This window comes from Neolamprologus multifasciatus, chromosome 11 (assembly GCF_963576455.1).
Source record: "Neolamprologus multifasciatus chromosome 11, fNeoMul1.2, whole genome shotgun sequence".
NCBI classification, from domain to species: domain Eukaryota; kingdom Metazoa; phylum Chordata; class Actinopteri; order Cichliformes; family Cichlidae; genus Neolamprologus; species Neolamprologus multifasciatus.
The window spans coordinates 5,406,921-5,430,260 of record NC_140449.1 but is presented as its reverse complement, the minus strand read 5'-3'; the positions used below and the strand labels follow the sequence as shown (position 1 = coordinate 5,430,260).

At 40.6% G+C, this 23,340-nt stretch overlaps 2 protein-coding genes across 2 annotated transcripts; one reads left to right on the top strand and one right to left on the bottom strand.

The window, feature by feature from the left end:
* Positions 1-641: 641 nt before the first annotated feature.
* Positions 642-13,607, top strand: LOC146507666 (acidic amino acid decarboxylase GADL1-like). Its single transcript, XM_085178410.1, has 15 exons — positions 642-1,470; positions 3,165-3,355; positions 3,447-3,573; positions 4,642-4,732; positions 4,841-4,950; positions 6,743-6,858; positions 7,216-7,295; positions 7,475-7,529; positions 7,615-7,731; positions 7,826-7,890; positions 7,996-8,077; positions 10,513-10,712; positions 11,141-11,192; positions 11,317-11,406; positions 11,515-13,607. Exons 1-15 carry the CDS (start codon positions 1,452-1,454, stop codon positions 11,686-11,688), a joined length of 1,569 nt encoding a protein of 522 aa, XP_085034536.1. The 5' UTR covers positions 642-1,451; the 3' UTR covers positions 11,689-13,607.
* A 343-nt stretch (positions 13,608-13,950) lies between these two features.
* LOC146507665 (acidic amino acid decarboxylase GADL1-like) lies at positions 13,951-22,543 on the bottom strand. The gene is made up of 15 exons (XM_085178411.1): positions 22,343-22,543; positions 20,750-20,928; positions 19,498-19,624; positions 18,714-18,804; positions 18,486-18,595; positions 18,252-18,367; positions 16,832-16,911; positions 16,664-16,718; positions 16,454-16,570; positions 16,295-16,359; positions 15,870-15,951; positions 15,002-15,201; positions 14,697-14,748; positions 14,505-14,594; positions 13,951-14,304 (listed from the first exon to the last, which is right to left on the bottom strand). The coding sequence occupies exons 1-15, from the start codon at positions 22,359-22,361 to the stop codon at positions 14,131-14,133; spliced, it is 1,557 nt and encodes a 518-aa protein (XP_085034537.1). The 5' UTR covers positions 22,362-22,543; the 3' UTR covers positions 13,951-14,130.
* Positions 22,544-23,340: the final 797 nt, after the last annotated feature.

Genomic DNA, 23,340 nt, shown 5'->3' with positions numbered 1-23,340 from the left:
TTTTGGGGAAAATGTGTGTTTGTGTATCATTTTGTAAAGTAAGGTAATGGTCAGATACTCTGCTAGGCCTCAATCTAAGATGTGTAAATATGGAAGCCTCCTTTCTGTCCAGCGCATTATGCCTGGGCACTGTACAGTGATGGTCCCACCCACCCACTGCAGCTGGAAAAAATGCAAATGTTGCTTATGCAATAAAAAGACACTGAAAAAAGAGAATTCATGGATGGGCAGCTTTGCTTAAACCCTCCAGTTTCGAAAGAATGGGACTCGTGAGGTGACATAATTCAAGTCAATTGTAATGAATCAGGTGTGATTCCTGTAAAACTGGGTGGATTAATAACGCTTCTGATAAGAATCTTTTGATTGCTTTGTGTAGAACACATGTTCTCCTTTTTGACAGACAAATGTTTTACTGCTCTGTCAAAACACCCTAAGAAACCATAACATTTGAGATAGCATGTGACAATCAGCATATTCCTGTAAACAACAATGCACAATCTGTCACATAATTTATGGTTAAGAAGTAAATTATGGACATGGTTTAAACAACTGATTTGCATGTTAGTTACACTTTCATTACATAACGCTGTCTTTTGTGCTGACATTTGAAGGAATTGCTTTTAATTGTCCTGGATTTTGCACAGTAGATTTTTCCACAGCATGAAAATCTCCATATACATTCGAGAAGTGAGTCATGTAACCTGAGGCTGCTGAGAAGACAATTACAAAACAGAAATTTGACTCCAGTGGACAAACTGTACAAACTGACTCAGCTCAAGTCACGATATTACTTCAACACTCCTACTGATGTATTCATCCGATAGAGCTGAACGTGTAAACGATTAAAAAAAAGAAGTAAAAATAAACTAAAAATACAGTAGAGTAAATCCTTCCATTATGCTTAAATATGCTAAATGCATGTCAAAAATCTCTTATTGCCGTGTAAGTTCTCAGTCATCCAGTTGAGTCATAAGAGCTTGAAAAGAAGGAAGAGGCTTCTCCAGTGCTAGAACAGCTGGAGTAGAGTCCCTGCTCTATACTCTGCTTTATCAACGTGGACTAATAAAGCAGTGGGTACTAGCCCACTTTTAGAAACAGTGGCCGACTCCAGTGGATGCTGGTCAGATGCTCCAACAGGAAAATGCCCCTAACCTCTGGACTGTGGAGCATGAATAACAAAAATAAAAGCATAAAACAGCTGGAAATGTTAGGACACGTTCTGCGGATGTTGCAGGTTTTGCAAGCTTCCTCGAGCACTTGGAGAAAACGAATTGGTGGAATTTTTCTCTCTGAATACAGACCTGTGGAGTCTTAATGGAAACTTACCTGAAGTAATCATCAGACATGGCGCAACCTGTGGGCGCAGCGTCAGTAGGTGGCAGTGAATGATATAAATACGAGGCACGGTGCGGTAATTACACAGCATCACAGTACACCTGTATGAGAGCAACATGGAAGGACACCACAAAGGTAAGACTTTAGGAAGTTATTCTTTATTTAGATTCAGAGCTAAATTTCACAACCAGGAAGAGTGTTAAATCACCAAGCACTCTAATAATAATAAGTGAACCCTAACTGTCCGACTGTGATTTTGTACAGAAATTACTGTATAAAACTCATAGCAGGGTTAATGGGTTGTGGTAGCTTTGTGTTAGTGGTGAGAATCCAGCTATTTGGTTCAAATAGGTGTGCAAAAGGCAATCGTGCTTAACTAATGTCTTCCTTAATGAAATTTCATGTCAAATATCATGTTGCTACAGGCAGCTTCTTCAATGTGCTCTGTAGTGTTGGACTCTTTGAGTACTCTGAGGCCAGCTATTACAGTTCTGGCTCTTTGTTGGCATTACAGATTGTAAAAGTATCAAGCCAGTGCTTTCTGTCTCTGATAGTTAACCCTTTAACGCCTGAACTATGATATAAGTGCCAGGAAAGTTACTTTTTTTGATACTGGACTGTTTATTCTGACAAATGAGAGAAAAAAAGAAAATATATGAGTTTTAATTTGTGTCATAACCACTATACTTAAGAGATATTCTGCCAATTACTAATCTCACTTTGAGGTGCGATAATGTTCTGATCTGTTTTGGCTTTTAGTTTCCTCTTTGCCGTGTTCCAGACAGGCTACTTTGATTCGTCTCCTACTGGTGTCAGGGAAACAGGGTTGTTGGGAAACAGGGTTGTCGGGAAACAGGGTTGTCGGGAAACAGGGTTGTCAGGAAACAGGGTTGTTGGGAAACAGGGTTGTTGGGAAACAGGGTTGTCAGGAAACAGGGTTGTCGGGAAACAGGGTTGTTGGGAAACAGGGTTGTTGGGTGACTGTTTAGGGTGTGTTTGAAAGCGGTCAGTCTCAGCACCAGCTGACGTAGGTGACTGTTTTCTGGGACCTTTTTTGGGCTTTGGAATGGGGTATGGTTTAAGAACTGGATTTAAAACTTGACTAAAAAATGTGAACACTTAACTCAGGCTGACCGGCAGTTGTTGGTGTTTTTCTGTGTTTGCGTAAAGTCTGTCGGCAGAGTTTCTGTTGGGTGTTTACCCCAACAGCCATAGTTGTGATGACTGGGTGGACCCCATACTTCACTACCCTGCAGAGCAATGGGCATTGAACTCTAACTGGAATTTAGAAATGTAAAAATAAAAATGTTTAACCTTTCCTTTAGTGTATTCACCATGTTGATGTTATAATTATGCTACTATGGTTATACCAAGGTGTCATACTGTTTTAATGTGGGCTGATACCTGACTCCTCTTTTCTGTGTTTGAAAGATAAAACACTCTTATCCAAATTTCTCTCAGTACTATAACTAAGTCAGTGTTGAAGGTAAAGTGCAGAAGTGAAATCAGCTTTAAGACAGAAAAAATCTTACAGCAAACCAGATTACAGAAGAAGGTCTGTGTCAACTGAACGAGGAAGTGTTCCACACTAAGAATTAAAGAAATGGGAAATTGGAAGAAAAAGATGAATTATTAAATCATTCGTTAAGCACTTTCTTGCCAAACAATCTTTTACTTCAGCCAGCTTTGAGGAAAGCTTTGGAGAGGCTTCTTTATCTTTATCTTCTGTCATGTTTGTACGTAATTTGTACGAGCTTTTCAAAATGTATCTAGTTTTTGAGAAAGCCACTGATGTCAGAACTCATATGATTTAATTTGTCTTTATTCAGAGGAGAAAACCAGTGATGTCCAAAGCCCGGCAGATCCAGGTCATCCGGTGAAATGTTCTCCAGTCATCATTGACAATATTCCTCTGAATGGACCCACTCTGAATGTACTCGCGTCAGAGAACTTCATTCACCAGTCCTTGTCCATCATTGTGGAAAATGCAATAAAAAAGGCCACAGATGTCAGAGAAAAGGTAAACAATGAATGTATTGATATGTAACTATACGACAGCAAATTCTGCTCTGTTTGACTTCGACAGTGACATGTTTGTTCCTGCTGATCAGGTTTGTGAGTGGCGCTCTCCCGAGCAGCTGAAAGAGCTGCTGGACCTCGAGCTGAGAGATGGGGGAGAGTCAGAGTCGGAGATCCTGCAGCGCTTCACAGATGCCATCAGATACAGCGTCAAGACTAGTGAGTGTTTGAAATGTAATGAACTGAGATCCGAGCACAGAGACACCACTTTAGGAAAGTGGCTTCCTGGGCTATTCTGGTGTTTCTGTAGCAGTGATGTGGAGGGACATTTAATGAACCCAGGCTACCAGATGTAGATACCAAATACCCTGCAGACAATCATCAGAACTATGGGTAGATCAGGAGATAATGGCCCCTGGGCATAAACGGGCACAAACAACACGTTCTCACTCCCAAAGCGTAATATTTGATGCTAGGTGACAAATCGTCAACATATTACACCTCTGGGCACCCGACACGTCCCTAAATGACGAGATCGGAAAAATAAGGAAACGTGAGTGCTGTTTGAAATCAATCTACACATGTTCGTTCATTTTACTTAAATCGCTTTGGAAAACACTATTTAACGTCATTAAAGTGCTGGTTAAAGTTAGGGAAAAGGTTATGGGTAGGGTTAGGGATAGAGTTAGGGCTGGAATACATGGCTGGAACGTGTATTACTGGGAGACCATAATTCTACTGATGTCATCCCTGCGCGTAGCATAAGAACGTGGAAGTTCACCTTTCACGCTCCTCAGGAACGCCGTGGGTCATGACAATTCGTCGGGATGTTACGCCTCAGGCATAAGAAGCTATATGTCGTTTAGTGGTCCCTCATGCCTTTGATGTAATTTAGCACCTCTTTAACTGTTGACACCTCTTTTCTTTTATATTTCTGACATCAGTCTGCTGGAGTTTGTCTCTGTAGCTGTTTTGTGTTGGCTGAGGTTTTGTATTTCACTGGATTTTTTTGTAGTTTCTTTGCTTGTCTTTGTTGTAATTTTGCTTTTTCTTTAGTCTCTTTACAACTCCCTTTTTTGTAATTTTTTTTAAACTCCCTTTGTGTCTCTTTATACTGTTATTCCATTTTTGAGTCAACTTATAAAAGATACAGAGTTGTGTTGAACTCTTGAAGATGTAAATTCTGAATGAAGAAAAGACACTTTGATGTATTTTATTTACTTACTTCAGGATGTTTGATTAGCCCTCACCTGAGTCTTACCTGATTCAGCTTTTAATATTTTTTAGCTCATCCTCGTTTCTTCAACCAACTGTATGCTGGGATGGAGCCCTACTCTATGGTGGCAAGCTTCATTATTGAGGCCCTCAAGCCCAGTCTGTGAGTACTGCACTTATTTACAGCTAAATACTTTGTAGAGAAATCTTACAGGATCCATCAATATTCAGTAGTGTTGTAAGATTTGGTAAATGTTTGGTTTTTAATCAGGTACACATACGAGGTGGCTCCAGTCTTCACGCTGGTGGAGGAGGCTGTGTTGAAGAAGATGATGGAGCTGATTGGCTGGAAGGATGGCGGAGATGGAATCTTCAATGCAGGTATAATCGCTGACAGATAATAACAGCAGGTATACCAGAGTTGGAGAAAGAACGTCAACTAGGGATGCAACGATACCAATTTTTACAAACCGATACGATACCGATACTTGGATATGAGTACTTGCCGATACAGAGTACAAAAAACGATACTTCTACCACACACACACACACACACAAATGCAATGAATTGGAACACAGGTTTTATTTTATTCTCTGCCGATAAAAAATAATATCTTAATAAAAATTACCACAAAAAAATTTCGAGTGAAAAATAAGCACTTCTGTTAAATTATTGCAGAGTCTCCACATTGTAGTTTAACAAAATACCACTGAACTATTGGCACTGTCTCGAGCTTTCAGAATAATAATGGGCGGTTGGGAATTTCCTATCGCGGCTCGAGTATGCTGAGAAGACGGTGCAATCCTATGTTTTCCACGGCCGGCATTGGCTGGTCATTCAGAGCGATAAAATGAGTCAGAGCCTCTGTTATTTTAACTGCCCGTGGATTTTCTCTTGACATTTTTCATCGCTTTTCCAAAACCTGAGTTAAAGTTGGCTGTTCCGGTCCACACTGCTGACATTTTGCTTAGCCTAGCTACAGCAGTTTCTCTTTTTTATCTGGAGCCGCCAGTCTCACTCGCCTAACCCTGTGCCTGTTTAGCGTGAAATGTCCCCCTAGTGGCCAATCTAAAAAACTACAACAGAAATGACATGCCACCCTCTGATTAATGAAATAAGTTAGTATCGGTTCATGGTATCGGTTAACTTTTATGAGTATGAGTACACACACATTTTACAGTATCGGCCCCGATACCCGATACCAGTATCGGTATCGGTGCATCCCTAACGTCAACATATCAAGTCATGAAACTGATAAAAAAAAAATGAGTCTATGACATCACCTCTTCTTTTAACAACACCTTGCACATTTTTTAGAAGATAGCCAATTATTGTAGTGATGAAAACCAAATGCTTATACTATACTGGCTGATACAGGAATTTAACTGCTCAACAGCTTAAAAGCTGCATGATAATGCATCCAGTGATTGTGACAGGTTCGTATTACAGAAAAGCCAGTTTAGCAACTTCTTGTAATGAGTCAATCAGTTGTGTTATATTACGGTTCTTTGAGAAATAAGGATAATCTTGGTGGTAGTATATGTCTCTGATTACGGCACGATCTGATATCCTCGTGTTGGTGTTGTTCCCAGATCATCATACTAAAGGTTGTTCCAGGATCAACATTGCAAGTGACCAATCAGAATGTTGTGATGTCATACTTTTGCGACTTTGGGAAAAACCGGCGTAAAACACAAAACTGTACTTAAGCTGCGAGAAACCGCCTTTGTCCGCCGATCAATGGACCCTAACCCTAACCCTTTAATAAACGCTAAGCAGAATTGATATTGTCCTTGCAACATTGGAATTTCATAAATGCACGAATGGGTTGGTGCGCAAAAGAATAATGTCACAATAATGTGATTGGTCACTTGCAATGTTGAACCTGGAACAACATTTTCATGATGATCTGGGAACAACACCAACACGAAGATATCAGATCATCCCTGATTACGCAGCCTCTACAATTGTTAAGGTTGCCCATGCCGTGCACACAAAAGCTTCCACACCTTCACAGATTATGTGTTTTGAACTGTGTGCACCACATTTCAGTAAAATAAAAGCTTTGATTTGTGCATCATTGCACTTTGTCACAACCTTTTTGGACACACAGTAGAATGTTAATATCTTTTTCTTAAAAAAATAAACATCTCCCATGTTTTTTCCTTCCAGGCGGTTCAATGTCCAACATGTATGCTGTGAACTTGGCCAGGTACCGTTGCTGCCCTGACATAAAGGAGAACGGCCTCTCTGCAGCTCCACGCTTGGTCATGTTCACATCACAGGAGGTACGTTTTCTAAAAAGTCCTTACATAAAAAATTCTTTGACAGATTTTTTTTTTTGGGCCACATTTTCTTACTTCCTAAAAGTAAATCCTAAATATAACTTGTCTCAGAAGAAGCTCTTCTCTGTCCTTTGTCTAACCCTCTTAATAAGCAAAACATTCTTTTCTGGCCTATTTAACACAAATGAATGTTGGCATGAATGTTTTACTTGCTTGATTAAGCAGACAAATCTTGCATCTCTTGAGGGGATGCTCGCCTTGCAAATCTACCAGATTCTTTGAACAACGGGTCGCGCGGTGAAATTAGATCTGCTTTGTATGACCGTAATTGTTGCATAATTCTTCCTTTATCTCTTTCAGTGTCATTACTCCATTTCCAAAGCAGCGGCTTTGCTGGGGATTGGCACAAAGAATGTTTACGCGATACCATCTGATGAGAGGTAAAGAGCCACTCGCACACGCCCGTCTGTTTACACCTACAGAGGGACCTGGCATTGCACGGTCCAGAGTTGGTGTGGGAATACCTCATTGTGTTTCAGTGAAAATGACACTTAGTCTGCTGGGGTAAAAATGAGTTATTAAGCTGACTGAATGATGAGTTGCTGTGTGTGTTTTTCAGAGGGAAGATGATTCCTTCTGCTCTGGAGGAGCAAATATTGTCTGCCAAAAGTGAGGTGAGCGAGCAGTCGCTGGCTGTTGTGATGGGCTTTAATTAAAGTTGCAGAATTATTGAACAAAATGTCCTGTGCATGTGTTCAGGGTGCAGTTCCCTTCATGGTAAACGCCACCGCAGGAACCACAGTGCTCGGAGCGTTTGATCCCATCGATGTAATCGCCGACATCTGTGAGAAGCACAACCTGTGGCTGCATGTGGATGTGAGCCCTATGATTAATTAATCAATTTATTTATTTCCTGTAACCATGTCTGGCAATCAGCTCTTCTTATTATAATATTCTCTTTTTTCCTCAGGCATGTTGGGGAGGAGCAGCTCTGGTGTCCAGCAAGCATGAACACCTGTTAAAGGGCATCCACAGGTAAACAGGCAGCTGTACGGATGAAGGCATCATTGCCTCTTAGTAAAGTGAAATGCTGATCGTTTCCTGTTGTAACCTCTCCTCCTGCTTTGTGCTTTTGATCAGAGCCGACTCTGTTGCCTGGAACCCTCATAAGATGCTGATGGCATGTCTGCAGTGCTCGGCTTTCATGGTCAGAGACAAAACGGTAAGCATGTATAATCCTCATCAACAGACTCCTCATCTGTGGTCCAGAAAAAGCACATGTGTTCAGTTTTCAGTTTTATTTGTCATATGCAAGTTAGCACAGGGTCAACATTGCAATGAAATGTGTTTGACGAGCAGCAGTCACTCAGCAGCATTATACAGTAGGAGAAAATATAATAAAAAAAATAAAATTAAATTAAAAAAAATAGAAAAATAGTAAGAAGCAAAATATTAGAGAGACATGGTAAAAGAGAAAAGATGACTAAATATATATGCAGTGTTGGGGAGTAACGGAATACATGTACCGCCGTTACGTATTTAAAATACAAAATATGAGTAACTGTATTCCGTTACAGTTACCGTTTAAAAAGGTGGTATTTAGAATACAGTTACTTTGTTGAAATAAATGGATTACACGGCGGTACTTCCCTGTTTCATATTGTCGCGGGTCAGGACTGTTTGGGTTCTGTTGTTCCAGGTGGCAGCGTTACGGTTGCCATGGTTACAGGGTGACGCTCTCTCTGCGTGTTTCCTGGGTGAGAGAGGACTTTTTGTTGTTGTTGTGCTAAGCTAATAGGCAGAATGCTACAGGTATAGCTCTAAAGAATGTAGCATCATAGGCAGTGTAGTCCGTGCTGCAGGGAGAATGGACTGCCATACACGTTATGTGTCTGTGAGCGAGGGAGGGAGAAAAAGGAAAAGTATGAGCTGTCATCGAGCAAAAACGGGAGCTGGAAGCATGTAAATATAATAATAATCACTGCAGCCAAGAAGAGTGCCTGACGAGCCCAGTAAGTAAGCTATTAAGACTCGACTGTACACTGTGTTCGTGTTTTCCTCCAAAAACAATAAGTTCCGTTGGAGCAGCCTTTCAACGCCTCTCTCTGTCTCTGGCTAACAAAGTTGACCCAGACAACAAAGTAAAGCTAGTTTTCGGCTACAAGCCGACACAGAACCCACCATATTAGTCAGAGGTCCCTTTACTAGGTTCGGAGCCGCGGACCTTCAGTAACAGTAATAAATCACAGCAATAGTACATTCATGTAGTTGTAAACAGCATGATAATATATTAAGTAATCCAAAGTATTCAGAATACGTTACTCTCATTGAGTAACGTAACGGAATACGTTACAGAATACATTTTGGGGCATGTATTCTGTAATGGAATACATTTTAAAAGTAACCTTCCCAACACTGTATATATGTATCTATAAATATAAATATATGTACACTAGTGATTAAATAAGAAAATCTTGAAAAGAAATATGACGGGCCCCGTCATATTTCTTTTCAAGATTTTCTTGAAAACAAATATGGGCGGGGGGGCGGCAGATGGGATATTGCACAGGAATGAGCAGCAGAAAATTACAGTATTGCACTTTTAAATATAAATATCAATAACAATAAAGTGAAGTGACCAGTGCAGATTAAACAGAGTACTTGTGAAGCTGCAGGGTAGCTTCTGAGTGCTGTGTGTGTTTAAGTGTTGTGGTTGAGGTGTCGTATGGCTTGGTGGTAAAAACTGTTTTACCACTTTAAACTGTGACTTCTTACATTTTCAGCCTCTTTATGGCTCCATATAGTCAGGCTAAATCTTTGACAGGAAAAAAGTTATAAATTATAACAAGCTTGTCCCTACTTGTGTGTTAGCTACACAAGTTAGAAAGAAAACTTTAAACTACATAAAAGTTATAGTCAAACACAAAAGGTCAGTTGAATGTTAGCTTTGGCTCCCACTCACTTCTCTCAAGGCCTGCAAATTCACACCAAATTCACACCATCGTTAATCTCTCACTCGGCTCTTGTGCTCTTTCTGTTAACAGAAATTCAAACTGGAAATGTAGAGTTTACCATTCTAGACAATAACTGTTACAGTCCAGCTCACACAACTCAGCAGACATGACTGGAATATGAATGTACATCAGAGAAATATGACCAGCCACATGCGCTTAATTAACAAGTTGAGGCTAGGACAGATCACCAGTCTATCTGTCTATATAAACAGTGGAGCATTAGACAGCTATGTGCTTCAGCACAGTCATTCAGCAGAGCTTTGGGCCTGGGGTGGATCAGTACAGTTCACTGCAGACTAGTTCTCTTGTAGTTCCACATTTTGGATTTATATATAATGCTAAATGCTCGCATAAAGGCCTAGTTGCATTATGCTATCAACATGTGTAGGCTTACACTTTTTCCAAACTGATTAAGAATCACTGAAGGAAAACAACTTTAAACAGAGTAAAAGGTAACATTCAGTACAGTGAGAAATATCCATCATTATCTAGTCTTGTGCAGACTACAAGTCCGGGTTTCCTGTGTTTGTTGTGCTGACATAAATAAAAAAAAGTTCTCCGACTGATATACCAGAGTCTATTACCTCCTGTTAAAATATAAAATCACTCTATATAACTCATCTGTGTCCTTCTGCTCCCTCAGAGTCTCCTGCAGCGCTGCCACTCTGCACGGGCCTCTTATCTCTTCCAGCAGGACAAGTTCTACGATGTCAGCTACGACACGGGGGACAAGTCGGTGCAGTGCAGCAGGAAGCCGGATGCTTTCAAAATCTGGCTCATGTGGAAGGCTTTGGGAAGCAGGGAGCTGGAGCAGAGGGTGGACAGAGCCCTCGCCATGGCAAGGTCAGTCTGAGGAACCATGGGCTGCAGATAAATATCACAGTGAGCGCATGGCAACGTTTACTAAATCAGCTCATCACAGAAATAGGAACCAAAAATTGATGTAGTGGTCCTTCACACTACAGAAGTATTGCTCATTAATGGAATACAGGCTTTGCAGCATAAATGACAGAAGAATAGACGCAGCAGTGCTTCATGCACAGAGACTGAGGACTGCAGTGAACTAACTGCTCTAACTTTAACTGACAATATGAAACTATGTGCACGACTGTGGGGACTAAGCTGGTGCACAGTGCACTCTAGTGGCCATTTCTGTGAAGGACCTCAGTAATAAGCAAAAATGTGGAATCATTGTATGTTTGTATGTTTAGCAGTGGAAATGATGATATAAATCTGTGCTGTGATCTGAAGCTAAATCTTCTTCATCACAGATATCTGGCAGAAGAGGTCAAGAAAAGAGAAGGATTCCATCTGCTGATGGAAGTAAGTTAATTCACACTAAACCACTAAATTTCATGTCATTACGAACTATGAAAAGAAGCATTTCATTCATGTTTTTATTTATTTATAGAAGTGCATACATCTCAATTTTGTATTTTCTTTACAGCCTGAATATGCAAATATTTGCTTCTGGTACATTCCACCCAGCTTGCGAAACCTTCCAGATGGCCCTGAGCTCTGGCAAAAGCTCCACAAAGTAAGTCGTTAACCACCTAAAAGTGACATTCTAAAATTTGACGGTGACCAAATCCTCCGCAGTGTGTTTTGTGCCAGTCATTGCAGTGTTTCCTCCCTCCTCCTGCAGGTGGCACCTGTGATCAAAGAGCGCATGATGAAGAAGGGCAGCATGATGGTGGGCTACCAGCCCCACGGAGAAAAGGCCAACTTCTTCAGGATGATCATCATCAGTCCTCAGGTCAGCAGGCAGGACATGGACTTTGTCCTGGATGAGATCAACAATCTGGGAAAGGACTTGTGATGACTCTCCAGCTTTGCACATCAGGGGCAGGCTTGTTGAGAGCAGGGCCGGTTTTACCACCACCATTATGCAGCCCCCTCCACCTTTCAGTTTTCACTTCCTTTTGTTGTTTACAATAAATTTATTTAATCTATTTAAATGTAAGTAAGGCAGGGAAGTGATGTAACGACAGGGGCAGAGATGTATGTTTGTTTACCTGCTACCTGATTTCCTCTTGATTTATTTTTATGCCACAGTTTTTATATGTGAGAGTGACACGCTGTTTGTCTTTTTTATTAAAGTCCCAAAACTGATTTCACTCATCAATTTGTGAATGGCTCATTAATCCGCTAGCTTGCACTAAGAGTGCTCACATAATCCAACAAAGATGTGTTAATGTTTTACCAGAACACAGCAGCTGGTCAGCAGAGGCCCCACACAATGACTTAACAGCCACAGCATGCATTCATGTTTATCTCGCTAAGTGAGCATATCTTTGTAGATGCCAGTGACCTAAAATCCTTTGTGACTCTGCAGAAGTTCATAATGGAAGCAGCAGCTGGCAGCAGGGTCTTTAAGTCAACATCAGAGAAATACCCCAGCGAACTTGAAATAAAATATCTTAGCTGGCTTCTTTTCACAAATAAATACATTTTTATCTAATCAATCACACATATATGCAGAATTTATGACATGCTGGTGGTGGTGTGTGAAAAATATCCATAAACAAATGCAACCAAAGCCACTAAAACCACAGATAATAGAATAATTATTTATTATCACATCCATGCCTTTTCCAGACTCATACAGTAAATGCATCACACATAGTGATGTAACCAGATTCTTACTCTGGATGGCATTACCTTGGCCTCCAGTAACACTGCGAGGAAACTTGGAGTCATTTTTGACCAGGATATGCTCTTCAATGCACAAATTAAACAAATATGTAGGACTACTTTCTTCCATTTGTGCAACATCTCTAAAGTTAGAAATATCCTGTCTCAGAGTGACGCTGAAAAACTAGTTCATGCATTTATTACTTCCAGGCTGGACGACTGCAATTCATTATTGTCAGGATGTCCTCAAAACTCCCTGAAAAGCCTTCAGTTGATCCAAAATGCTGCGGCAAGAGTCCTGACAGGGACTAGAAAGAGAGAGCAGATTTCTCCTATACTGGCTTCCCTTCATTGGCTTCCTGTTAAATCCAGAATTGAATTCAAAATCCTGCTCCTCACATACAAGGTCTTAAATAATCAGGCCCCATCTTACCTTAATGACCTTGTAGTACCATATCACCCTATTAGAGCACTTCGCTCTCGTACTGCAGGCCTACTTGTTGTTCCTAGAGTATTTAAAAGTAGAATGGGAGGGAGAGCCTTCAGTTTTCAGGCCCCTCTCCTGTGGAACCAGCTTCCAGTTTGAATTCAGGAGACAGACACTATCTCTACTTTCAAGATTAGGCTAAAAACTTTCCTTTTATTTAGTTAGGGCTGGATCAGGTGACCCTGAATCCTTCCTTAGTTATGCTGCAATAGGTGTGAGCTGCTGGGGGATTCCCATGATGCACTGAGTGTTTCTTCTTCATTCACCTTTCTCACTCACTATGACCTCGCAGCAATGAATCACACTTGTTATTAATCTGTGGCTCTCTTCCACAGCCATGTCTTTTATTCTGTCTTCCTTTTTTTCTAACCTAACCCTAACCGGTCGCAGCAGATGGCCCCGCCCCTCCCTGAGCCTGGTTCTCCTGGAGGTTTCTTTCTGTTAAAAGGGAGTTTTTCCTTCCCACTGTTGCCAAAGTGCTTGTTCATAGGGGGTCATATAATTGTTGTTTTTTTCTCTGTATGCATTATTGTAGGGTCTGCCTTACAATATAAAGCACCTTGGGGCAACTGCTGTTGTGATTTGGTGCCGTATAAATAAAACTGAATTGAATTAAATTCACATTGACTTTTCACCTTCTAAGAAATATCAGCGTTTCCTCATTTTATCCTACTAAATATTTGTGTGAATAATTACTACATTAATCTTGTTTTATGACCAAAGCTGCACTTTGTGGGTTTACAGTGACTCTGATGTTTCATGCTAAATTTGAAGAAATTTCCCTCAAAGTATCTTTGACACCATGTCATGTTCACAAGAATGGGATGGAAAACGTGAAGACCGGTTTGGCTGTTACTGGCCTGCATAACAATGCATAACATAATTATTCAGGGAGCGAAAACACATGGGCATTACTGAAAGACATATATTTAGATAAAACAAAACAAAACACAAATGTTATACAGCGTGTGGAATTCTGACATTTATTTTAGTTGTCTGGTTGGTATTTACAGATGAAATATTTACAGATAATCAGACATCTTCGTTATTAAGTTACATCACTCGTCTGATAGTGCTGTGAAAATTCCTGACAGATCCATCTGTGCCATAGAAAGGCTCTTTGCATACGCAGATTATTAATCACAAGTCCTTTCCCAGATTATGGATCTCATCCAGGACAAAGTCCAGGTCCTGCCTGCTGACCTGAGGACTGATCACAACCATCCTGAAGAAGTTGGCTTTTTCTCCAAGAGGCTGGTAGCCTGTCATCATGCTGCCTGTCTTCATCATTCGCTGTTTCACCACTGGGGCCACCTAGAGGAGCAGCGTAGAAACTGCAGTGACTTTTTACTCCATATTAATGTGCCAAAAGCCGGCAGCAGTGTGTGAGAGGGTCACACTTTTCCTGTTTATCACAATAGAATTCATGCATTTGCCAAACTAAAACTGAATAATCTCTTCATGTCAGCATTAGAATACATTAAAATAACCCTCTGCAGTGATGAACTCCTTACAGTGTGGAGCTTCTTCCAGAGCTCAGGACTCTCAGGAAGGTTCCTCAGGCTTGGCGGAAGGTACCAGAAGCAAACGTTTGCAAATTCAGGCTGCAGAGAAAAACAGTTTAAATAATACTGCCTTAAAGATGGAAATGAAGGTTAGCTTTAGGGGCTTAGTTTCAAATCATGTATGAATATGCAAGGACGTACTTCCAGCACAAGGCGGAATCCTTCTCTTTTCTTGATCTCCTCTGCAAGATACCTACAATCGCATCACGGCAGGTTTCAGTGTTCAGTTTAAAAAAGAGACAGAAACCAAAATGTCTTCTTGATTGATCTGAAATTTTAATATTACAATGAAACGTGGTTGCACTGCCTAACCTGACTTCTACATTAAGGAAACTGGGAAAACTGTACTTGTTATCAGCAGTCATGGCTGTGAGACAGTAAATGTAAAAGTTGAATATAACTTTACTGTGAAGGACAACTGATAATTTCGATTTGCCCACACTGACCTCGCCATGGCGAGGGCTCTGTCCACCCTCTGCTCCAGCTCTCTGCTTCCCAAAGCCTTCCACATGAGCCAGAACTTGAAGGCGTCCGGCTTCCTGCTGCACTGCACCGACTTGTCCCCCGTGTCGTAGCTGACATCGTAGAACTTGTCCTGCTGGAAGAGATAGGAGGCCCGAGCAGAGTGGCAGCGCTGCAGGAGACTCTGAGGGAGCAGAGTGAGGAAGACTTAACATGATAAAAGAATTTGATCTCTTGTGATTATACTGAAATGATAACACGGGATAGAGGATGTGAAGATCTGTCCAGATGACAGACGACAAATCTTTCTGAGAAAAAGTGTGGCTGAACTGATAAGCTAAAAAGTATTGGTCATGCAGTAAACAGTGTTCAGATCCATAATCTGCAGGAGATCCTGCAGATATGTTTTCATGGCAAAGCTGTATGCGTAATTTTGTTTTTTGGTGCCTGCAATACCCCCAACTACCAACAGAGGGCCGAAACATGAAGTGTGGACATTATTCATCTTCCAATTTAAGATAATTAAAAAAGCAGACCGCAAACAAAAATATACAACAAAGATCCGACTTTACTGGAATGGGAAGATTTCCATTCAGATACAGTACACTGGCCTTGTTTTCACTCCATAAAGACTGCATTGTCCCATCCTCGGCCACAGTTTTAGGACACCATGATTTTTAATGTCACATTTAAAAGTTTTGGATCCAGTTAGTCACCTAACCTGACTCACATTCTGTTGATGTGGCACATCATTGTGGATCATTGTGACATTGCTGTCACTCTTGCTGGTTTTACTGGTGGTATTCGTTTTTTCATTCAGCAAATATGACTTATCAGACTTATCAGACTCACCGTTTTGTCTCTGACCAGGAAAGCAGAGCACTGCAGAGAGGCCATCAGCATCTTGTGAGGGTTCCAAGCAACAGAGTCGACTCTTTATCAAACAAATGAAAGATGACAGAGCGAGGTTACATACACCTCAGCAGGCTGCAGCTCTACAAGTTTACGTTCTTCTTTGAAGCCCAAATTTACCAGTAACAGAAAAGTTGCTTTGCAGATGTTTAGATAGTATGTCCTGATCTTTTGATAAAGAATGAAAATCACAAGATAAAATTTTAGGGACTACAATAAAAATCTGCACGATTAAATGTCAATGCTTACTTGTAGAAATTAAAATGTATTTCTATGTATTATACAGAGAGTTGCAGTTGTGTGTCACGCTGAAAAAAATCAGCTGCTACATTGTATGTTTAGGGGGATTTGTACGTAGTGTTTACCTGTGGATGCCCTTTAACAAGTGTTTATGCTTCTTAGACATGATAGCTGCTCCTCCCCAACATGCCTGAGCACAGACAGACAGAAGAGGAAAGTACTGATGAGCAACGCTGAGCGACAGGAGGGATTAAACGAACGACTTGATTAAATACTGAGCTCACATCCACGTGTAGCCACAAGTTGTGCTTCTCACAGATGTCAGCAATTTCGTCGATGGGATCGAAGGCTCCGAGCACCGTGGTTCCTGCGGTGGCGTTTACCATGAAGGGAACTGCACCCTGTGCACACAGAATGAGATATTATCCTTTGGCTCATTTCCCATTTCAAGACTCTTTGTATGGTAGCTCAGAAAAATAAGATGGTTGACTAACCTCACTTTTTGCCAACTTTATTTTCTCCTCAAGGGCTGAGGGAATCATCCTTCCTCTGAAAAAGACACGAGACAACCTCAATTCAGTCACTCTGCTCTGTCTCTCTGCATCCATAGATTATCAGGAATTTTAAAGAAAAAAGGAAAGTGCGTGAAACAGACAGTGCACCTCTCATCAGTTGGGACAGTATAAACATTCTTCGTGCCGATCCCCATTAAAGCTGCTCCTTTGGAAATGGAGTAATGACACTGAAAGAGATTAAGCAAGAGTTTGTCAGTAAATATGCATGACTGTGCTGGTTGGCTTCCACAACCACACCAAATACTGCGATACACCCTGCGACAGACTGGCGACCTGTCCAGGGTGTACCCCGCCTCTCGCCCTATGACAGCTGGGATAGGAGGCGGCACGGTGGTTAGCCACCTTCTTGCTGTTGCCGCACAGCAAGAAGGTCCTGAGTTCAATTCCACCATCAGGTCTTTCTGTGTGGAGTTTGCATGTTCTCCCCGTGTTTGCGTGGGTTCCCCCCGGGTACTCCGGCTTCCTCCCACCGTCCAAAGACATGCAGCTTATGGGGATAGGTTAATTGATAATCCAAATTGCCACTAGGTGTGAATGTGAGTGCGAATGGTTGTCTGTCCCTGTGTGTTGGCCCTGAGACAGACTGGCGACCTGTCCAGGGTGTACCCCGCCTCTCGCCCTATGACAGCTGGGATAGGCTCCAGCGCCCCCCGCGACCCTGAAAAGGATAAGCGGAAGCGAATGGATGGATGGGGTTTCCTAATGAATCACTCTTTAATCTTGAATCAAGCAAGGAAACCGTTTGCTTCAGTTAATATTTGTATGAAACAGGCTACAGTATCACTGCTTTCCAGCATTAAACTTGTGCATTCAGCTCAGCTAATTTGTATTTCTAAAGGACCGAATCACAATAGTTGCTTCAAGGTGCTTTACATGTACATTCTAAGGTAAAGTCCCTACAATATTTCAGAGAAAACCCCAACAATCATATGACCCCCTATGAGTAAGTACTTCGCAAAAGGCAAAGAAAAACTCCCTTTTAACAGGAAGAAACCTCAGAAAGAACCAGGTTCAGATTAAGGGAGGGGTGGTCATCTATGTCAGCTGTCCCCAACCCCCGGGCCTCGGACCGGTCTCGGTCCGTGAGTCGTTTGGTACCGGGCCGCGAGAGTTGAGGCTCAGGTGTGAAATGTATGGTTTTCAGGGTTTTTATCGGTTTTCAGCGTTATTTTGTTATCGTTTACTCGGTTTTCCTGGGTCTTTTCACGTGTGTTATGAATAAATCTTGTTTTTTTCGGTACCGGTACTAGTTTAATTTTGTTGTATTTATCCGCGACACCTTAAAGGCCGGTCTGTGAAAATATTGTCGGGCATAAACCGGTCCGTGGCACAAAAAAGGTTGGAGACCGCTGATCTATGTGATCTATGTGTTGGAGGTAAGTTATACTGAGTATTATTATATTGCTTGTTTGTAATGAATCTTATGCAGGCAGTGACATCTTTTCTGGAAAACCAGCTAATAACACCAAATCACTCTAGGCTTACCCTAACTCTTATCCACACTTACCTCCTGGGACGTTAATATGACCAGTCGCGGAGCAGAAAACATGCCGACCTCTTTAAAATCTGGGCAGTAGCGGTACCTGGCCAAGTTCACACCATATATGTTGGACAATGAGCCACCTGAAAGGTAATTGTCCCAAGATGACTTTGCTTGTTAAGATAAAGATCTTTCTTGATTTCAAACATCCCATTTATTGATGTCCAGTTGGACACACAAGTATAAAGGTGTTGAGTGTACCTGGGTTAAAGATGCCATCACCTCCTTCTTCCCAGCCAATCACCTTGATCATCTTCCTGAGCACAGCATCCTCCATTAAGGTAAACACTGGAGCCACCTCATATGTGTACCTGACGGAAACCACATATGTGTATGATTTAATGTGTAGTATGGTTCCTGACAGAGCAGTGGACAGCATAAATATTTCCATGTGTGACTTACAGGTTTACAGTAAGTTGTATGACTCACAGATTGGTTTTGACTGCTTCAGCAATGAAGCTCGCCACCATAGAGTAGGGCTCCATCCCTGCGTACAGCTGATTGAAGAAACGGGGATGACCTACAGAGATGGGACAGAAATACAGTACACAGCTAGGATCATATACTAACTATTAGTGTGGCTTTCCTTTTAATTTGATAACATTTGTCCTGAATCATACACTTCATATTGGTGCAATGCAAATTTGTGTCACAGTCACTCAATGTGCAAGCACATCGATGAACAATTATGTATCTGGCTGTCAGGAGACTTACTTAGAGGCTCCTCTGATCTTGAAATTTGGGAAGTCAGTCAAATTTGTCAGATCTTAACACTTTCTCCTCTTAAATTTTAAATCCAAGAGCATTGCATATAGACAGCTTACATCAAATCTGTCTGTAGAGCCCAGAGATATTCATTTTGTCTTCAGTTACTGACTGATTGTGCTGTAAACTGGGGCATTGAACAGATTGCTAGAGCTTCATTGAGCACTGATGCTTATTATCACACAATCAGGCATATACTGCATGGCATATGGCTTGTGGGAAACAGAAGAAGCACCAAAAGTGAAGCTGTCATCATTAGAAATCAGTATGACAAATTGTAAAGGCAAGAAAATGTTTAGTTTACAATAAGAGTTTTGGTTTGTTTCTTTTTGGTTTGGGCACATCATGTTAGTCGTTTTTCCTCCAAAGCAGGTGCTTAAAAATGCACGTAACATAAATACACACCGTTATATACTATAGGCAGTCGCTGAAAGTTATGAACACTCACTGGTCTTGACACTATATCTGATGGCATCTCTGCATCTCTGCAAGATCTCAGACTCCGGCTCTCCTCTGTCTCTCAGCTCGAGGTCCAGCAGCTTCTTCAGCTGCTCGGGGGAGTGCCACTCACAAACCTGGAAAACAAGCACAGAGGTGTCACTGTCAAGGTCAACCAATAACCATACTTGAAGCATATTTTACACTATCCACCATCTAAAGAGACAAAACTAAAAAAAAAGGCAAGTTAAATATAAATTAAATATAAATATATATACATATAATTTGATTACTTTAGACAGAAACAAATAATATAATTATAACTTTAAGATTCAGTTCTGTTGTTTAAATGCTGCTGAGTTTTCAATGCAACCACTAACCAGTGCTTTTCCTTATTGTTGGTCATTTACATACTGTTACAATGATGGATGTTTATATTGAATATAACTACAGTTCTGTGTGACGGGTCGATGTCTTTAAAATGCGAGAACGCCAACCTTTGTTAGGGAGGGCCAGCCAATCACAGGTAAGTTGGTCTATAATATAAATGGTTTAACAAGTAAACAAAAACAAGCTAAAACAGCTCAAACTTAAGGGCTGTGCCAAAGCACAGTGTAAGATAAAATAATCAAGGATTTTATAATCCCCTGCAATTAAATGGAATTTGAATGAATATTCTTTGAAATTAAAATGTAATTATATTTTCATACAAATTCACAAATACTTAAATGTAGGTACACTATAATAAATATGTCAGGTTTCTACACGAAACAAAGAATATTTAAACTGTAAGTAAGCGTATGTAGTCTTTAAATAGTCATAATTAATTTTAGGTGGTGCATGTGTAATTTTAAGTCTTGCATAACTTCAGGTGTGTTACAGCAAGTGTAACGAATTATTATAATCGTTTTAAGTACTGCCAAGCTAATTTCTTGGTAATTTTTTGGAATAACATCATGCATTGTAAGTACGCTGCACTTTCCTGTAAACGCCTTTTGAAATTCAAATGTTTGCTGGGAGGCAACAGTGCTAATCACCACGCCACCGTGCTGCCATCCATCCATGTAAAATTACTTACACTATAACTGTTTCTTGTAAAAAACAAACTTGTTATTCCCTTATTCTAGAGTGCCAACTTTTAAATATTTATAGGTAAATATAATTGCACTGTACTTTCAAAGAAAGTAGTTGGAGTTCCATGTTTTAAATCCATTTTAAATCCCCTGGATTTCAAATAATAAATAAATACAACAATGCGTTACCTTCTCTTGGACGTTAGTGGCCTTCTTCACTGCCTCGTCCACAATGATTTCCATTGCTTGTCTGATAAAGGACTCTGATATTTGTTCATCTGCAGTGGAGCCGTTCACATCAAAGCTGCCAGCTGGACAACGTTTTTCAGGTTGTGCCACAGGAGCCTGGCTTTCGCAGGACTTAAACCCTTAAAAGAAAAAAGAAAAAAATGGGCCTTACTCTGTCTCATAAGTACAACATTTTTTTTGTCCTCTTCTTGCATAAAATAAAAGAAAGGAACAACACATGTCACTTCATTACCCAGTCCTGCTTCTAGTTTCTTAATTTTCCCTCTGATTCCAACGATTTCTTGATTCACTTCAAATTCATTTCGAGGCATTAAGATCATGAATGAAAGAAACAGCTTTCATGTGATGGCAGCTTTATACATTTGTGATTTTGCACAAATGTTACTTCCAGTTTAATGGTGCACATAAAAAAATTAAGCAACTGCATAAATGCACATATTTGGCAGGATCCATCTGCTCTGCCCTTCTAAATGCACATGTGGGGAACCAAAAAGGCAGAGAGAGCACAGAAAACATGAAAAGAAGGAACAGTGGAGGGAGGTGGGTTTGCAAAGCAGCATGTCGAGGCAGCAGCGACTCCATGCAGGTTGGAGCAGCATAAATAGCACACACTAATTTGCCAATACGATGCACATAACATATCAGCCGAGTCATCAGATAATGTGGGCTGGCACTGAGATGAGCTGATAGGCTGATTGCAGCCCTTCTTGACTCTGCGGATTGCTTGAACTAACCCTGTGCTCAAGCGTCACCTGCCACTTAACTGTACTTTACGTTACTTTTTCCCTGTGTAAGTGTAACTTTAAGATCTCACTGTGCTATGCCCTCTCATGTCTTGTCATATCTTTCTTGCACGATTGTCCAAGTTGTCACCTGACCTCTGAGCTGACTGACCTCTGGCCTTGTCAGTTATGGCAACAGTCCAAATTGTAGGACTAAATGAACTCAGTCACCCTCAAAAGAAACTGCTGCTTATCTTTTGAACTTCATTGCAGTAATTAAATTAAAGACAAATGTTACTTTTCATTTTGAAAAGAACAATTTCAAATTCAGTTTTTTTCCTTTTAGCATTGTCTCAAGGCCGGGCTATTTCCAGCAGATACAGAGCAGTGCAGAGAGATAACAAAGAGAACATGTAAAGGTCTTTAAAGCGACAAGTTTAGATGTGTGGAAGGCTTTCTGAGGAACTGAGTTAAAGAATTCAAAATCCTTTTTTACTTTTTAAAATGTTTTTCCTTCCCTCTGAGTGTTGTTCCAAAATTTGATAAGGTTATCAAGCTCAAAACATCATTTTTAGTTGTTATTCTTGCAGGAATACTGATTGATTTCTACTGTGCATGAATAAAATATAAAGAATAAAAATACAAAATGACTTTAAACATATCAGAGCATTACATTTATGAAAGAATATAATTTATTGCACCTAAAAAGATGCAGCATGTGATAGTTTGTGCTAAGTGAAGTCCATATAACACAAGTGTTATAAGTGATCTTTTGCAAACTAAACTAAAAGTTCCACTGAAAAAGTCTTACCATTAATGTGTCTCTCCATATTTGATGAAATTTCCCAGCTGTGATGCTGCCTTATTTTGTGCCTCTTCTTTATTGCACATTACCACTAAGCCGTCCTATTTATACACAGAAGGACGGACTCTTCTGATGTCATGGAATTTCCCAGATCTGAGTTTGGATGCACAGCAATCAGTAACATCTGCACCACTACACAAAGTTACCAGCTAATACCACTGATAGTTATGCTGACTTGTGTTTTTACTGTACCTTACTGTTCTTTGATTGGAGGTTAAAAAAGAAACCCCGCACAATGCAGCTGTACAGTTATGGCCGTGAAACACAGAAATAGACGTGCAAAAGTGCATCAAAGAGAAGTGCAATTGACCTCAAGGTTGTGCAACAAACGTTTAGGTAGCTGCATGCAGCTGAGCACCACCAAACTGCTGGACTGAACATTGTCCTTTTACCCCTGTTGTGGAAAATTACTGAAACTGCCCTTACTGTGGAAAGTTACAGAATCTCTCAATTTTGGCTATGTGGTATATTTTATTGATAGCTAAAAAAAAAAAGCATAGAGAATACAACCACCTCATCACATACTGACAGTGTACAAGGTGCCATATTTTGACTCACTGGCTTTTACTTGAGTATCTGGATAAAGCACCAGCTGCACACAAAAAACACTTCACTAGTGTCATCACTGTTGCTGGATGTGTACCTGCGGTAACTGAGGACATGTAACCATGGAAGAAACACTGCACGTGTAAGCCTGAGGACATAATTAAATGCATGAGCTTCAGCAATTAGCAACAGCAAAAAAAGCAAAATGACGTGCACAAAAGAAGGAGTATTTTTTGTGTGTTGGAAAAGGACTCCAAGTGGTTAATCTTTAGCTTAAAATATAAGGAAAACAGATTTCTGGCCAAGGTGGCGTGTGCATTACAAGGATGCTCAGAAGTGGCAGAAACAGCAATGATTATAACTAGGATGATAATGACAGTTACAGAACGCATTCGCTT

What these genes read in the sequence shown, in the direction of transcription:
- LOC146507665 (XM_085178411.1), bottom strand. An exon ending in CCACTAACGTCCAAGAGAAG is followed by an intron (nt 19,625 to 20,749) that starts GTAACGCATTGT and finishes CTTGTTTTCCAG; the next exon opens with GTTTGTGAGTGGCACTCCCC. An exon ending in CAGATATAGTGTCAAGACCA is followed by an intron (nt 18,805 to 19,497) that starts GTGAGTGTTCAT and finishes CCATCTCTGTAG; the next exon opens with GTCATCCCCGTTTCTTCAAT.
- LOC146507666 (XM_085178410.1), top strand. An exon ending in TCATGGTCAGAGACAAAACG is followed by an intron (nt 8,078 to 10,512) that starts GTAAGCATGTAT and finishes CTGCTCCCTCAG; the next exon opens with AGTCTCCTGCAGCGCTGCCA. An exon ending in TCTGGCAAAAGCTCCACAAA is followed by an intron (nt 11,407 to 11,514) that starts GTAAGTCGTTAA and finishes CTCCTCCTGCAG; the next exon opens with GTGGCACCTGTGATCAAAGA.